At 43.0% G+C, this 16316-nt stretch overlaps 2 protein-coding genes across 4 annotated transcripts; both read left to right on the plus strand.

Annotated features, from left to right (window-relative positions):
- Window positions 1–1259: 1259 nt before the first annotated feature.
- On the plus strand, window positions 1260–6596 carry RB195_006373 (uncharacterized protein; the record flags this gene model as incomplete). Its single annotated transcript, XM_064179421.1, has 8 exons — window positions 1260–1307; window positions 1368–1430; window positions 1485–1595; window positions 1732–1828; window positions 3776–3915; window positions 3972–4064; window positions 5781–5906; window positions 6489–6596. 8 exons carry the CDS (start codon window positions 1260–1262, stop codon window positions 6594–6596), a joined length of 786 nt encoding a protein of 261 aa, XP_064036376.1.
- A 2473-nt stretch (window positions 6597–9069) lies between these two features.
- RB195_006374 (uncharacterized protein) lies at window positions 9070–15832 on the plus strand (the record flags this gene model as incomplete). 3 transcript variants are annotated; one of them, XM_064179424.1, is made up of 11 exons in its annotated part: window positions 9070–9107; window positions 9175–9281; window positions 9350–9431; window positions 9499–9529; window positions 11823–11990; window positions 12088–12240; window positions 12296–12420; window positions 12483–12590; window positions 12645–12723; window positions 15093–15139; window positions 15655–15832. In XM_064179424.1, 11 exons carry the CDS (start codon window positions 9070–9072, stop codon window positions 15830–15832), a joined length of 1116 nt encoding a protein of 371 aa, XP_064036378.1. The 3 variants fall into 3 exon arrangements, with proteins under 3 accessions (XP_064036378.1, XP_064036377.1, XP_064036379.1); XM_064179423.1 differs by having other exon boundaries at window positions 9175–9286; window positions 9350–9529; XM_064179422.1 differs by lacking the exon at window positions 15655–15832 and having other exon boundaries at window positions 9175–9286; window positions 9350–9529; window positions 15093–15143.
- Window positions 15833–16316: the final 484 nt, after the last annotated feature.

Genomic DNA, 16316 nt, shown 5'->3' on the forward strand with positions numbered 1-16316 from the left:
GTGCACAAGGTTGGTGCGCTCCAGTCGAACTTGTTGTAGAAAATAGCGGCCCGGAGTGCTCGAAGCCGTATTTTCCGGACTGGTTTTTTATGGCAATTAGGAAGAAATGGACGGAATCTCCATAATCTACGACCCCGTATAGGTATAACCCCAATGAAACCCGCACCACCCCAGATTCGTGTTCTGATTCCTTTAAAGACATCACACCACGAATCTTAGGTGGTGCAGATTTCAGGTAGAGTATTCGTATACGGGATGGGAGACTATGGAGAGGGGGGTGATTCCGTCCATTTCTTCCTAATTGCCGTAAGAAAACGGCCAGAAGATGTGGCGCCGCACAAGGCTGGCGCGCTCCGGTCGAACTCTTTGTAGAAAATAGTGCGCCAGAACGCCTGAGGCCGTATCTTCTGGGCCGTTTTTTACGGCAATTAGGAAGAAATGGACGGAATCACCCCCCTCTCTATAGTCTCTCATCCCGTATACGAATACTCCACCTGAAATCCGTACCACCTCAGATTCGTGGGGTGATGCCTTCAAATGGGAAGTGATTTGTCCTCACTATCTGCCCAAAAAAGGGAATCCCAAATCTACCCTTGGTTCTTACAGCCGTAAGCGAAAGCGCAGATAGCACCTTAGGGTCGGAAGATCTTCCTATTGCAGATCAATTGATAGTGATTTGACTAGCGCAATCAGATAACAGCCTGAAATATGTGGGAGGCGATTTCCCGCGCAGTGGAGAGGCGTTCCTCCTCACGGTTCAGTTCTGGGGTCGTCGGAAAAGCGCTACAACTTATCAAATGGCCCAATGGGGAAGAATTCGTTTTTGCGAAAGAGCGATTTCCCGTAGCTTTTATCACTGGTTCTGTTGGAAGGAGGAAACTTATTGCAAGGTTTAGATTTTGGCCTCGGCTAATGCTCAAAGCGGAAACTAAGAAACGTATTCAGCACTTCGGTGGAATTCAAGATTTCTTGTAATGAATGGCGATAAGGAAACTTAAGTTCACACCACAAAACGATTGAATAAAATGTTCTCGTATGTGGAATAAACCGAAAAAAAAACATACATTTCTCCTGGATTCTCAAAAGGTATTATAATTTTTGATTTAATTATGGAGTGGCAACGTGAGGAAGAATTAATGTCAACGCTCGTCTTCTGGTGTACAGCCCGCATAGCTTTGATTGAAGCATTTTTGGTGCCCTATCAGGTCAATCAATCACAACATCAGCGATAAGGAAGAGCGTCCAGTTGGTCGTCCGCGATGTCCTGCTTCCTCAGAGCGTTGTTGATTGGATTTATTGTTGTTACGGTACATCTCGTATCTTTGGTTAGTCTCCTGGTTTAAGCGCTTCCGCTTGAATTCATTCAGGAATCACGCGACTGTGGCGACGATTACAGTTGTCCAGACTCAGCGACATGCTGTCGCTTGCCGGTACGTATTTCTGCATCATTTCATAGTGCTGAGTATCTATTAACTTCTGTGTAGGATGGAAAATGGGGTTGTTGTCCGATGGAGGATGCTGTTTGTTGTGAAGATCACATTCACTGTTGTCCGAGTGGATCGCGCTGCATGGAAACCTCCTGTATCCGAGGATCTGTTAGTTTTCATTTAGTTTCTATGTGGTTTTCAGATTTCTGTATATGTATCACATATTTGGGTCAATCAGCACTTTTTTCTGACAAAAAGAATTTCTGAACGTGAAATCGAATATATAACTAGAGTACCTACACAGGGTGAATTTACAACAACAAGGAAGAAATCCAAAGCACAGAAGAGAAACTTTGAAGGAGAGATCATCTGCCCGGACAGACGAAGCAAATGCCCAACAGGTAGGACACAATCGATCGGAGAATCGAATCCGCAGTAGTGCCAACCAAGGATTTCATCCCTTCGGGCTCGATAAATCGGTACCAGACTTGTCTGGGAGGATGGAAGCACTGTCTTGATACATCGGTTAGACGCCGCAAGTCACTGCCCAGGCCAGTTACGTGTCCGTAAACCTCAAGCGATTGTTAACTGACGTGAATGTGGTGGCCCGTCCCAAGCGGATTGATTAACGCCAGACACTTTGTCCTTTATCCTTTAACACCTCATGCACTTCATTATTTCTACTTTATTTCAAATCAGAACTAGCACGGGTGCAGAAACCCAGAAGAAAGCAACAAGAAAAAAGCTTCAGAAAGTTGCCAGCCAACTACCTGTTCTTCATTCATCTAATTCTAATACTGAGCGATGTGTTTGGGATCATTACTAAAACCTCCGAGGTCATGGATTTGTTCGTTGGTTAGGTCATGATTATACATCGATTAGATCATATTTAGTGGCTCCTGCGGACGCGACTGGAACCACTTCGCCACAATTTATCCATTTCGGAGTTTAAGGGGATAAAGGGCAAAGTCTCTCGCGTATCGCGTTTTACTTCAATTCCTAATCGTTGAGGTTTCGGAACGCGTGTTGGCGTATACAATGACTGGCGGGGCATGGCGATAATCATGTCATTGTTTTTATCCTCCCAGACGGGACTGGTCCCAATTTATCGACCGCGGAGGAATGAAAGGCTTGGTGAGCACTGGCCGATTTCGAACCATTGACCGTGCGGCAACAGCGCCGACTGCGCGACACACGACTGTAGAGTTGGTATGTTTTGTTCCTGCAAAATGCCACTGCAAAGGAGCTATCAATACTTGTGATCGTGGAAGAGTAGCGTAGAAAGAGTTGCGTTTTGATGTCCGAAGCTTCTCAACAGTGTACAGTGGTTTTATCTCAGAAATTCATTCTTACACATAGTGGGACTTCTATACATATTATTTTTTCTGCATTATATTCGATTACAGATTACTTATCATTCTATTACTGTTCTTGTATTTCCTGTGATTTTTGGATATGAACTGCCAACCGAAGCAGTATCATCCGAACTTACATCCCAGGTAGTTTTCAAGTCCATATATATCCGTCGCCATCTAGGCTATATGCTAAACATTTATATCAGTATTTACCCCATCGTCCCAGAATTCTCCCGGAGTTCACTTCAACCATTTTCCGATTTATCTTTAGAAATTGGTTCTACATTTGACGTTAGAAGTAGAAGTGGCCTGAGTGTTTCGGGGGGAAGTCATGTGGACAAAGAAATTCAACCAGCTACATATTTGAGAGTTTGGACTGGAACACAGTTCTTTTTTTCGAGTTTCGTCTCGAAGCTGTTTTTAACACATTGACGACAATAAGACTTATGGGTGGATCTTATGCAGTTAGACGTATGAGAGAACGAGTGACTACGTAACATGCACTCAACCGCTCTTCTCTAACTCTTCTTCTTCCTAAATCAACCCTTCTTTCGGGAAGCGAATAACTAAGTCGGCGTAAAAACATTTAAACGTAAATAAGAGAAAGGATCTATGACATGTAGGCTGAAGTTACTAAGAGAAAAAAAGAAGACAGGGCCTCCAGAAATAGGAGCGCGGTTTCGTGCTCCTCGCCAACTACATTTCCCCTTCGGAACTGCTTTTGAGATTTGTGCTGGGTATGTAAGACATTAAATGAAGTTTCATTAAGTAAATGAAAATACTTTAAAGAACACTTTATTATTTATATTTATGAATTCAGTAGCTTTTTCTTTTTTTCTTCGAAATATTTTCGGAAGAAACGCTCATGAATTATTTGTCCACCTAGTACGCATTTGTGAGCGGCGAGTTAAATCGCTAGAGACTGAGCTGCCGGGAGAGACGCGGACCGCAGCTATCGTTTCCGTCTACCTTATCCGAAAACTCTTCGTTAAGGTGCTACGTGTTGTTTGTTGTCCGAAGGAAGCTACGGCTGTTGCCCCGTCGAACATGCCAATTGTTGTCTCGATCATCTCCATTGCTGCCCAAGTGGATACACCTGCGACGCGTCAGGACAACGGTGCATTCAAGCTGAGGTCAGCAGATTCTACAACGCTTTGTCTCGGCCATGTCAATGTGATTATTTTTAAAGAATTTCCACCATTCCATCATTGGATCCTACCGAAAGTTCCATTCCACTCCTATTCGCACGAAGCCGGGAGTTTATTTAGGCGACGTTGACGAGGTAAGAGTTTTGCAAAGTTTTGCAACTACAGTCATTCCCAATGGAATTGACTGCCAAAAATTAGAGTCTAGAAGGAGATACCCTGAAGAAGTGTGTTTGTGCAGCGTCTTGACTAGGATAATTGATTCTAGCGTAAAACGAAGTCATAATTCACGAAAAGTAGCTGACGAATCTCCGTCACCATCGCCACACGACTTGAACCTCGGTGCGGTTACGTATGCGGCTGCGCTCGAGAGTGATGCGGTTAGGATCGGGGAGGACCTTCCCTGATTCTACTTATCGCTGCAGTCCGACCGAAGTTAGCGTTGCTCGCACCTCGACCCCAACAGACAGGTCCACCACGCTGAGCAGCCAACGCCAGAAAATCGCAATAATAGAGTCCTTGCTTTTCTATGAGTATTCTGAAGAAAAATGAGGGGAAGAAAGTAAAGGATGCGTAGCTTTACAGTGCAATCGGCGAAGAATGCGCTGTATCGTGGACTTTAACTTTTACCTCTTTTTTTGCATTGTTCTGTACGATTAGCAGACTTTATAATGACGACAATAATAGAATCCTTTTTCACTAGTTTAACAGTTTCATCTGATGCCATAGCGTTTCCCCAGGGGCTTTCGTTTGCAGGAACTGAATTTCTGCTCTACTTCTCGTGTTGTGCATAGTTAGCCTTCCTCCAAGACGCATCTTGGGACTTCACTACTCCTACGATATGCAGTCTCACTTGAATAGATGGGAGAGAAGGGTGTTCGAGGCGACTAAAATGATAAATGAAGACACAAGCCAGATAGAAACAGAGGAAACGACAACACTTGTAGAAGAGAACCTTGGCAGATCTACGGGATCCTATTCGATCCGTGCTTTGATTTTAGAGAGGAGTAAAACTTAGAAAAACAGTAAGAAAACAGTTCGAGGACCTTGCTGCACCCTGTGGAGAGAGGCCTTCACCAGAGACGCAATGCGTCATCCCGACACAACTCATTTTGCGCCATCTGTATGCCTTCTACCTTGAGGCATACTATATGTATCGAACGTTTGGCAAGGAACTACCGTCTGTGTCAAAATCTTACGATCATTTCTTTAACGTTGATAGGAAAGTCTTGTAACATTTCTACTGCATATCAACAGAGCTTATTTGCTAAATTGAATGCACCTTAGATCTATAGTGTCTGAGTTTCGGGCGGTTATCGAGCTCTGAGCTCACATTTGATGCTTCAATGAACGAAAGAGATGTTAGTGGCGCTAAAGTCCGGAAAAGGATTAGATGAGGAAGCACTCCCTCTCTCCGGTTCAGACCGAGAAACTTCTTTCGGCTAACGATAGTGAAATTGTGGTAAACAGCATAAGCCAAGATGTAGTTCAGATAAGTTTTCATAGAGCTTGCACGAGTGCAGCATGATTTTGTTGGGATATTTTGCACTAATTTGGTAATTCATTAAATTCATATATTTCACGAACTCAACTAAGGTTCTTAGAAATAAAGGAGAACCTCCATGCTGTAGAGGTCTTCCTCTGTTCCTCTCTTCTTTGTCGTAGTGTTTGATGAGGTGGCCCGAACATTGCCTGTCCACTGATAATGACACTCGACAATGGTGGTGATACAGTGGAATAGAGCATGCTTTTATATGCCTTTTAGAGAAACTGGTATTTCTGCGCTTTTCTGTCTAATGTGGTGCTTACTACAAATAAATATAATGAGTTATGCCTCTTCTCAATACTTACAGGAGGAGATTGATGAACTGATACAAATGAAAAATTGTGGCCATGGAAAGATGTGTCCAGCGCGTAGCACCTGCTGCGTGGTTTCCGAGGGCAGCAGATTCAAACACATGTGTTGTCCACTACAGAATGTAAGTCTTTTACTACTAGAACAAGTAACCTATCGCGTTCTCGAAAGGTATGTGATCTGATTCAAATTCTCTCCATTTTTTCCTGTAAACGTAAACAAAGATGGTGGAATAGAATAGCTACGTAACTGTGAAAGCGAAAGTACCCAGAGTTGCGAATTATTCTATCGAGATTCATTCCCAGAGACATTCATCAGAAGCGACTACCTTCAAACTACTGTATATACTAACGGTGCATTGAAAAATCGCGAATTTTCTCAGTTTTTATCCATCTTCTAAGGAGAGTAGAGCCAAGGCAGGCAAACAGAAAGTCCGGCAGTCCGTTACACATATATCGTTATTCGCTTCTGGTGAATGTCTGCATTCACTTCAACTTTTTCTTTTTCCCCGTGATTGCTCCAAACCCAATTTTGCGTTCCTAAAGGTCACCAGTATAAATAAATGAATTAATCAATGAAATCAATGAAAGAAATGAATGAAATAATCAATGAGATCGATCTACTCATCTAAAACGACTTCATCAATCGGCGGCAAATCGTTGTACTGCTATGCCAAACATTGTAAGTTTAACAAATCACTTCCCAGGGAGTCTGCTGCGAACACTCCTGCTGCCCTTCGGGATACCACTGCCGTCCGAACGGAAAATGCGAGAAGCGGGCCTCATTTGATGGAAATATTGATTTCAAGTTCTAATAAAATTTGCAGTTTGTTTTCGCCAAGTAGTTTCCGGCATAGTATTGTTTTCTGTGTGTGTATGTTTTTTTTTTTGTTTTCATCAACGAATGGAATAAACTCCTTCTTTATTCTATTTTCCGAACGCACAGAGCGGTTGGTAGAGGGTACGCCTGTGACTAGACAGTCTATGGTTCGGAACTGTCGTAGGACATGTTTCTGATGTCGGTAAATTGGCACCAGACTTATTTAGGGGGATAAATACACTGAACTGATACGTCGGTTAGACCCAAAACCCACTGTATGGACTACATTCTGCCGTGATGTCCAACGCGTTGGTGTATCCTAAAAAGATCGGCCGACGCCAAACACGTTGTCCTTTTGAAGGGTACTCCCATTTTCTTTGAGCAGTGAGAAAAGCGCTGCCGTTGGGGGATGCTGAACTTCAATGTATACGAGACGCAATACACACCTGAGTACTACATTTCTTAACTTTTCTAGCAGAACTCGGATCTTTGAATATTTGGTTTTTGGACAAGCGTGAACGACTACTGGTCCCATCCACAACAGTCTACACAACGCAAAAGACGCCGTGGAGCGCATGGGCTAGTTGTCGGAGTCATGAACGCAACCTACCCACCTGCTAATGTCCGCCGTTGTTTTATACTGCGAATGTGACTGCACGACACCTCTTTGGGCCCAACTACTATAACGTACTTTCACTGAACCTGAAAAACCTGAGGACTAAAATAAAAAGGACCAGTTGATATGACTTATATGGTGGCGTTTAAATAAAAGTGGTGTGGTCGACGAGTTGAAGAGCCTCTCGTGTCCATTATCACGAACGAATCTGACCAATGTTAACATCACGAGGGATGTTTTGATTTTCCACCTGTAATAGACAGGTTTGGGGTTCACGTCATGTTGATGATCACCTTGTCCTCCTATGATCCCAATTCCCAGGTGCCTCCCACGGAAACTGACCAATGGCGCATGGATACATTGTGTGTAGGGTTTTCTTACTTATTTGGTTATATCGTTGATATATGAGCGTTTACTTTTTTACACGGTATTTCATCGCCTTGACCAGCCTTCATCCTTTAAATTTACCGACTTGTCTGTGTATTGTGATTGATCTTGGTGCTTCCCAAGTAGATTGACATCTGTCTGTGACTTTATCCCTTATCCTAAAAATTACTCAGTCAACGTCTAGTATACGCACCTTCTATTAGACTGCTAAGGAGAACTGAACGGGATCACGCCCATACTGCCGTGGACTCCCACTCCTATCTATTCGTGGAGGAATCCCAACATCATATTCGTGAAACGTTTTTGTTGTTGTGGGTTTTTGGTTGTTGGATCCTCAGTACTTCGATTAGATGGCATGTTTTGGTTTTAGAGGATTGCTTTTTCTAGCCGCGGCGTTGAATTTATTTTATAAGAGTATCACTCCTTTAATCTGCTCTGATATCTTTTACTGTGTCCGAAAATGCAGCAGACGAAGTCGGCTTGGAAGGATTTATCGCTCGGTTGCTAACGCGATATTTAGATAAATGCCGTAGATCTCAAAGTTGGCATTCGAAAAGGAAGAAGGAATACTAGCGGATGGTGCCAGTCAGCCTGAACATAGAGCTAACGATCAATAAAACTCTAGAGCAGGATTGCCAGAAAATCAGGACTTTTTTTGAAAAAATATAAAAGAAAGAATGGCTGATGCGACCACTACTTCTCCAATGGTGTGAATCGCCTACACTCTTCTGGCGGTCGCCCTGGCACACAGCTCTGCTCAGCCTTCTCTACCTACAACAAGAACTCGTGCCGAACCCATCCATTCGTCCTCGTCAGAGCGTATTCTCGAATGGCTGACTGCGCTTAGTGCAAGTAGAGCTACACCTAACAGATAACCATCGGGCTCGTACAGGCGACAGTGGCACATATAGTAAAGTCTCTGGCGTACCAATCCAATTGGGCTCCTCAGTAGTTAAATTTCAATAAAACGACGTTACGCATGCATACTCCTCAGCCTTGATCTAAACGCCTAGTTAATTTTTCAACAAATTCGCAATTATTGCACGGTTTATGTACACCACCAGCCTCGCTGATACCAATTTCCTGTGGCGTTGCATATTTTGCCTTGGGATCCGTCCAGCCCTATCCCATAGTTTCGTGGCATCGGCGTATTAATTTGACCCGGCCGCGCCCGTGGCACTCCATCTTCTGCTTTCTGATGTCAGCTTGCGTCTGGCTCCGCTTGATCCGTCTCTGTGTTTTCTGAGGACCGATCTCATAGTGTCTTGGTTCGACGACGTACTACTCGAACCAACACAAAAGCACCAATCAGGGATCTGAAGTATTTTCGTGACCCACAGGCGCAAAAACACAAATACACATAATTTTATATCATGATAAGTGCAATGAAGCGACGACACGAAGGTTGGTTCATTCGTTACTGTCGACTTCTAAAGGCGGTTCTTTTCCTAGCGGTGAGTGCAGGATGGCACTCGACGTGCGTCAAGGGGCACCTGATACATTGTGCGTCGCCAGTTTTCTTTCTTCTTTGATTTTTTTGCTCGTGATTGCACGAACATAGTCAATTCAGAAGCAACTTCAATCCTCTGGATGCTTTCGAGCAGGAGAAAGGATTTCCTCGATTTATTCCTCGTGATCTCATTGAAAATCACATGTTCGTCGTCGAATGCGCAGCTGGTGAAGTTGGACCGAGAGCTTCTCTTGTGCTTTTGTCGACTGGAAATGTTCAGTTACCATGATTTCAGCCGGATTCAAAACAATTCAAAATGACAAGAGGGCACATTCTGGTCACTGTGCCTGCCTTCATGCACCCACCTCTCGAATACGGTGACCACGTCATTAGTGTCAATGACGAAGTTTTGGAAAACAAAATTCATTTTTATATGATCTTGAGAGAGCTTGCACGGAAAAACAAACAACAGATGGTAGGTGCAAACCTTTACTCGCGAGAGTGCTATTCTTGTGCTAATAATATCAGTCTTGTTTACATTTACATAGGGAAAACAAAGAAAAACACGGGGAATCTCGCGAGGTTTCCGGGTATCCATGCTATAAAAGAACTTTCTGTGTTGCTTCTGAAATCGGACGGGCCAAAAACTTGCTATGCTGAGAATGTGAGCCAGGAAGCGCTCGTAGGTCATGAATCACATCACAGCAATGACTTGCGAAGGTCGGCTGAAATACCAAATCATTGTTTCAGCTGCAAAACTTTGTGAAACCAGCTGCAGGCGTTTCTGCTGCTACCCCACAAGACGACCAAACGTGCAAGTAGTCCATTCGAATTTGCTTCTTGGTTATCAATTCGCGTTACTGTCCTGCATGGGGAAATTTGTGTTAAGAAAGTTCGTCGTTCCTGAGCTCTAGTTAGGTAACGACGCCAACGGTCGTGTGCTTGATGAAGGTGGATCCCAGCTAGGTTCATGTCGGTGCGCCAGCGCTCTTTCGGCCGTCTCCGTGGTCGCTTCTTGGTTCATTTAGGTCTATGCCAACGTTAGGGAGAATGTCAACCCTGCGGCGCGAAGGTATTGTCGGAGGCAAGTTTCACACATCGTCAGTTTATTACGCCTAGTCTCTGCCGGACATCTTGTTGGTCGAGTCGAGTGACACCGTACAGCTCTCGGCCTTTTATTCAGTTCTTCTTACAAGCAGTTAATCGTGTGCAGAGAATGTTCTAAGTACACAAACCATGAAGTCCCATTAATCAGGAGATTATAGATTACTTTTCTCTCACCACAGGAGGCGTTCTTCATAAACCGATTGTTTCTGCTTGTTTCTGTTTCTTCTCAGTCTAGTCTTTCATCCTTACAGCGTTTAACTTCTTGAGCATTGTCTCTCCCTCAGTTTTTTTTTTCTAGCGCTTTTGAGGAGGTAACGGGATTGTCCACAAGGCCTATTTTTGAGAGAATTTTTCTACAAACACGTTTTCAACTCTCATTTCTCAGAAATTTCATTATCTACTGTAATGCAGCCCTGAGCAGCATTGAAGTCTCCGATACCAGCTTCGCAGAAGATCTTCACGTTGCGGATTACTTCATCTCACTCCTTATACAATGCATCCAATCCGGTTTTGTGAACTGGTGACGTTGTGAGAAACGGTCAAGGCTGCCCGTTTTTTTTTACAAAGAAAGTGGAGGAAAAAAGTCAGATGCAGATACATGATCTCACGAAAATAGTTGGCAACAATGGATACTGGACAACGCGGTATTTCGTGAGGATTGACGGGAAGGGCGACAATTTGATAACGGATAAAATGGATGATGGACACAGACCTAAATTTCGTGGCGGAGCCTTTTCTCCGCTAATGGCAACCTGTACTCCCAGCTGTCGCACATTGTTATTTCTGCTCTTCGTCTTGTGCAGAGCGATAACGTCGATATTGGTCTGCACAAGACGAAGTTGAGAATTTCTATTGATTGATAACTCGACAAAGGTGTGAGAATCCATTTTCGCTGGCAAGAGTTTTGTGGAGACAGTTTCTGCCGTGCTAGATCTTTCAACCGTGCTAGATCTTGACTGCTCGCTTAAACACCTGGAGTTCCCAAGAACAAGCCAAAGCTCGAAGGACGGTCGACGATAATATATGCGTTTCTGTATCTTCATCAGATTCTGCCAGCATTCTTGGACTGGTGTTTGAAATGATCGGAACGACGCCATCAGCTAAACGGCGGTAATGTAACTGGAGGCCACCTACGTCCATACCCTCGTTATTCCATTCCAATCCGCCCTTTACGTTCTCTACAGTGGAACAGAATATTCTGGGTGAGATTGTGTAACACTGTCGAACACCTCTCTTCACTTTAATTGAGACATTATTGTAGAAAGGTGAAACCTTGGACTCGAAGTTGTCATGTAACTCACGAAGTAACTTAATGCACAGAGTGGAGTCGCCCTGGTTGTTTCCAAGTCTCTCACGACCATTTCCTTCTCAAATGAATCTAAGGGTCGATGAAGGCGGGAAGCCGGAAACATCTTGTACCCTATACTATATACTGGCGATACTGGCCCAATCGCTGCTCCACTAACGATAAAAAAAAACAGAGCACTCCTCTTTTTTTATTTTACAGGCAGTTTGTTTAGAAGGTGATAAAGGTAATTTGATAGGAGCTAGAGGTTTTTAGAAGATCAATTTCGGCATGCTAAACAAACAAAAGTGTGCATCTGTTAGATCCTTACTTCTACATTCTCTGAACAAACTTCCTCATGCAACTTACTTTTTAGATACGTTTTGTGGTGGAACGAGTTATTGCCTCTGTTCAAGTGCCGAAGTCCGATCCTTCTGTGCCAACGGACATGATTTCATCACAGCAGTGCCAGTATTTTAAAAACACCATGATCTTCTTCCCAAGATCATCATTAGGAATAAATATCAAATCAGCTAACAAAAAAGTGAGTAGTTCAAACCACTTGATTTCGAAACAAACTAAGCAAAAAATTATTTCCAGTCTTTCTTTCTTATCTTATGCTATCTAGTTATCAGTTTTAGGTTTACGTGGAAAGTACCGACAACGGGTTCAACAGCATAGCCAGGCGTGCATTCTACATTGGAGATGCTCTTCTAGCAGTAAACGATGAAAAATGCACTTCTGTAAAAGATGCCAGCAACTTGCTTCTGAATTCACTCAAGACAAAAGGAATCGTGAGTTGATTTGGCAGCGTATGGACAATAAGCTAAAACAAAGCAAAATTTACAGGCTCGCGTTATAGTGGAGCGACCTGTGGAACCTGCCGCTATTGCATTCGTTCGGGCTGTGCTGCTCGTCAACAAAGCCATGGTAATGGACCCGAAAATGCCTGACGACGTTGTGGCTCTATGCAAGTTCGTGCCACCGTGGATGACGCGCCTCCTAATAATGCGAATGGATGTAACTATATTTGCAGCAACGAACTCAAGCGAATGCGACACGACCACAAAGAACCCAAGAAACACATCCTTATGCAAAGTAACAGGAATACAGAAGAATTTGAATCACCGGGCAAACAAGAAAGGTTTGCTGTAGCGATCACTGTGGTCAAACATGTGAACGATACTCATCATTACAGCGGAAGAAACATTACAATATCTGACACTTCTACAGAAGTCGGCATAGGTATGGAACTGCTCAATCCTGCTTTATTGGAGGTACGTCGTTCCTTCTCCAAGGCTTTACTGTTGTCCTACCTGTCATCCTACTGTCAATTAGCAGTTCATGTGCATCATCAGAATCTGTATTTATATTGCTGTTGGGGAGATCGCGAGAAAATAGAAAAGAAGAGAACTAACAGTAATATCGGCCTTTCCTTAGTTAATTCTTACTCTTGATCTTCTTAGTGTGAACACTACATACACAATTTTGTGTGAGAAAAAATTACACAAGCAGTAAACCACACCTTCCTAGAATAGGTTGGGTTGTTTTGCGAAATTTAAGGGACTGTTTGGATTTCGTCTGAGCTACGGAAGCAAAAATAATTAGACTGCCCATTCATACGCGCTGAAATTGTCCTATCCCAAAACCCTAAGTGATTTGTTTTTCGAAACCTGTTCAAATAACTCTGTTGAACATGGCGAATATTGCGGGAAATAACCATAAACTCGATAAATTGGTACCAGACTTCCCTGGGAGGATAAAAACACCGACTTCGCACATCGGCTAGCCACCGCAAGTCATTGTATAGGCCAGTTACACGTTCGTGAACCTCAAACAATTCTGAATTGGAATTGAACGTGTGGGCGCATCCCAAGCGGATTGATCAACCCCAGACATTTCATCCTTTATCCTTTTAACCACCTTGAATGTAGTTTTTAAGTTTTGCATGTCCGAATTTCGTAGTTGGTAGTACGTAGTCAAATTCTGCGAAAAATTGCCTTTTGATAATCGATCCCAAACGAAAACAAGCTCTGCCTCAAGGCATCATTTCAAGGGATCACCTACATCAAAATAATGCTATCAACAGGTGAGTTCATCTACTGCAAGATGAAGCAGCTCAGCTTGCAAAACAATGCCAGCTTCTTGATGGCTGCAATTCCTCACTAATCCTGAGAACTGGTGCTAAAAACTTCCGATTTTTGTAAGAGAGTGTCTTCCGATCAAGAAGTAGTGGATAAAGTTCCACAAATGTTCGTGGGGAGTTTGAAAACTATTAATGGCTCTCACCTTCCAAAAAAAAATGCAATCAGAGAGCGGAGAGCGTCAAACAATGTACGCATTTTCTGAAATCCGTTGGATCAACTCCACTTCTTCAACAGCGGGGGCGTTGAAAGATCATTCAAATTCGTTCTAGTTTCTCAGCTCGAGTGATAACTAAGAGTTTATTAATTTCTAATGATCATCTCGTACTACGGTGCTTCAAATATTTCCATGTTATTACATTATTGTAGTCTTTTTCTAACAATTTTCACAAAGGCTTACCACTTTCTTTTGATGTTTTCACTGCATTAGTCCAGCTTGATGTAGTTCATTAATGAAGTCGCAAAAAAGAAAGAAGAAAAGACGAAGAGAAAAGAATAAAGAAATTTGGCACTTCCCAGTAAAAAGTGCATGAAGTGCACGGCGTTGATTAGTCCCTGTGGCGATGCGCCTACGCGTTCGACTTCAATTCAGAAATGCTTGAGGTTAGTGAACACGGGTGTAGTCCTATGCGGATCCCTATATGAATACTCCACCTGAAATTTGTACCACCTCAGATTCGTGGGGTGATACCTTTAAGAATCACGCACCGACGACCCTACGTCTCCAAACAAAGGGGCGCGCCTACTCGCTCCTTCAAAGAGCACGGTACCACGTATCGGTATCGGACTTCTCCATCGCCGAAACTGAATGTTGCATTTACTGTGATCCTAGAAAACACTAATCAGACATGCAAATTCAAATTCAGATTCTTTTTTATGTCGATCTCGATGACAGAGTTGTCACAAGTGCAACAAGTGTTTAAGCTGACATATATTTAAGAATCTTCAAGTGAAAAATGTTAACTCCCTTTAACTAAAAAATACTGATCCCGTCAATTTAGTTCTGCTCCTCTCAAGAAAAAAAAAGGGATTCACTCCATCATAAAACATCAGTTGGATCTAGTACGTCTGAGGTTTACGAGGTTTACTTTTCACCCCTCCGGGGTCGAGAAATTGGTGCCACACCTTTTTGGGGGATGGAAACACTAACTTCACACATCGGCTAGCCCCTGCCCTCAAGTCATTGCGTGCGCCAAACGCGCGTTTGTAAGCCTCAAACAACTCTGAGTTGGAGAGAACGCGGTGGCGCATCCCAAGCGGATCGATCAACGCCAGACACTTTATCTTCTATCCGTTTTGATCTAGTATGTAAGCTAAAGTGAGACATCCATTTGCGTTTGGTTCGCCCCCACCAGTACCTTGTACGGGAACATCTCTGTTTTCATTCTAAACGTAAATCTTAACAGAAGAAACATGAAAGAAAGATATAATCTATTATATAATGTAATCTATAATCTATTACAACTTAAATGCCACAGACATGCATAACTTTTCGCTTTCAGCACGTTCCAGACAAGATAAAGAGTACCAAGAAATCGAAGAAGAAACGGTAGTTGTGGAGAATCGAACTCGCATGTGTTCCACACTATTCACCTTTTCCGAAATTATCTACGAAAAATCTATCATATAAAAAATTGTTAACCACTTCTCTGTAATGCTCTTAATATGTATATCGAAGAACTCTGAACATATCAGATGAGAGTAAATATATTTTTGCTTTCGGGAGTTTGACCTCAACACACAGATTTAACACTGATCAACGAAAAAAAGATTACCTCCAGAGGCCCATCTCCCAGTGAGTGGTCTGGTGAGAAGTTTCTACCACTCTTTCCATTTCGCTAAAACAGCAAAATCAACAAAAAAGTGTATCAGGATGAGGCCACCGAAGAGCCAGCCGCTTCTTGAAGGCAGCAAAGCCCAGAAATAGTCTTTCAATGTGACTGGGCTCGCGCGTGTGGAACGAACCTGCCGGTGTGAAGCGACATTTCCCCGATCACCTCACCGGATAGCGCTCGAACGGTCCGGACGTCAGTCCGCTTGACTTCTCTGCATGAGGATTCACAGAAGACAATCCAAAGAATCGAAGCATAACTGGCTGACATCACCTCGACGTGAACTCATCGAAATCTGGGCCAATTTGGATGTGAACTGTCGTTCCGCGCTTGAAGGTCTACCACGAGTGACCATGGAAGACAGTTTAAGAAGAGATTTTGCTAATTTCTCTCAACAGTTGGCCGGATAAATCACGTAAAAATGCTTGTTTTCTGTTAATAAGTATTCTGCAAAGTTTTATTAAAGAAAAGAAAAAGGCATGCATCATAAGGAAAATAAGTACCAAAAGAGGTCAGACGGAGCACTAACGACAGTTAAAAAAAATAAAAACTCGCGCGGAAATCACAGATTATTACACGATCAGACTGCAAAATGCGTTTCTCACGAACCAACACGTTTTGTAATCAAGCCAAGACCCAATACCAGAAACCTTGTGAAAATACACTGACACATATTGATTGATTGTCCTCGTCGCACTCGAAGAGGAAACAGAATGCCTTATGAGTATTACAACTAAGATGCAATGTATCCTCTGATTCCACTAAAGCCGTGATGAAGTAACGGTTAACCACACTTAAACAGATATCCGTTGGCCTCATACTGTAATTATTTACAAGATAAGCACGGAAATGCACAGTTGATAAAATTTCAGGCAAGTTGGTAGTTGGCATAGT

The sequence above is a fragment of the Necator americanus genome, chromosome I (assembly GCF_031761385.1).
Source record: "Necator americanus strain Aroian chromosome I, whole genome shotgun sequence".
Taxonomy (NCBI): domain Eukaryota; kingdom Metazoa; phylum Nematoda; class Chromadorea; order Rhabditida; family Ancylostomatidae; genus Necator; species Necator americanus.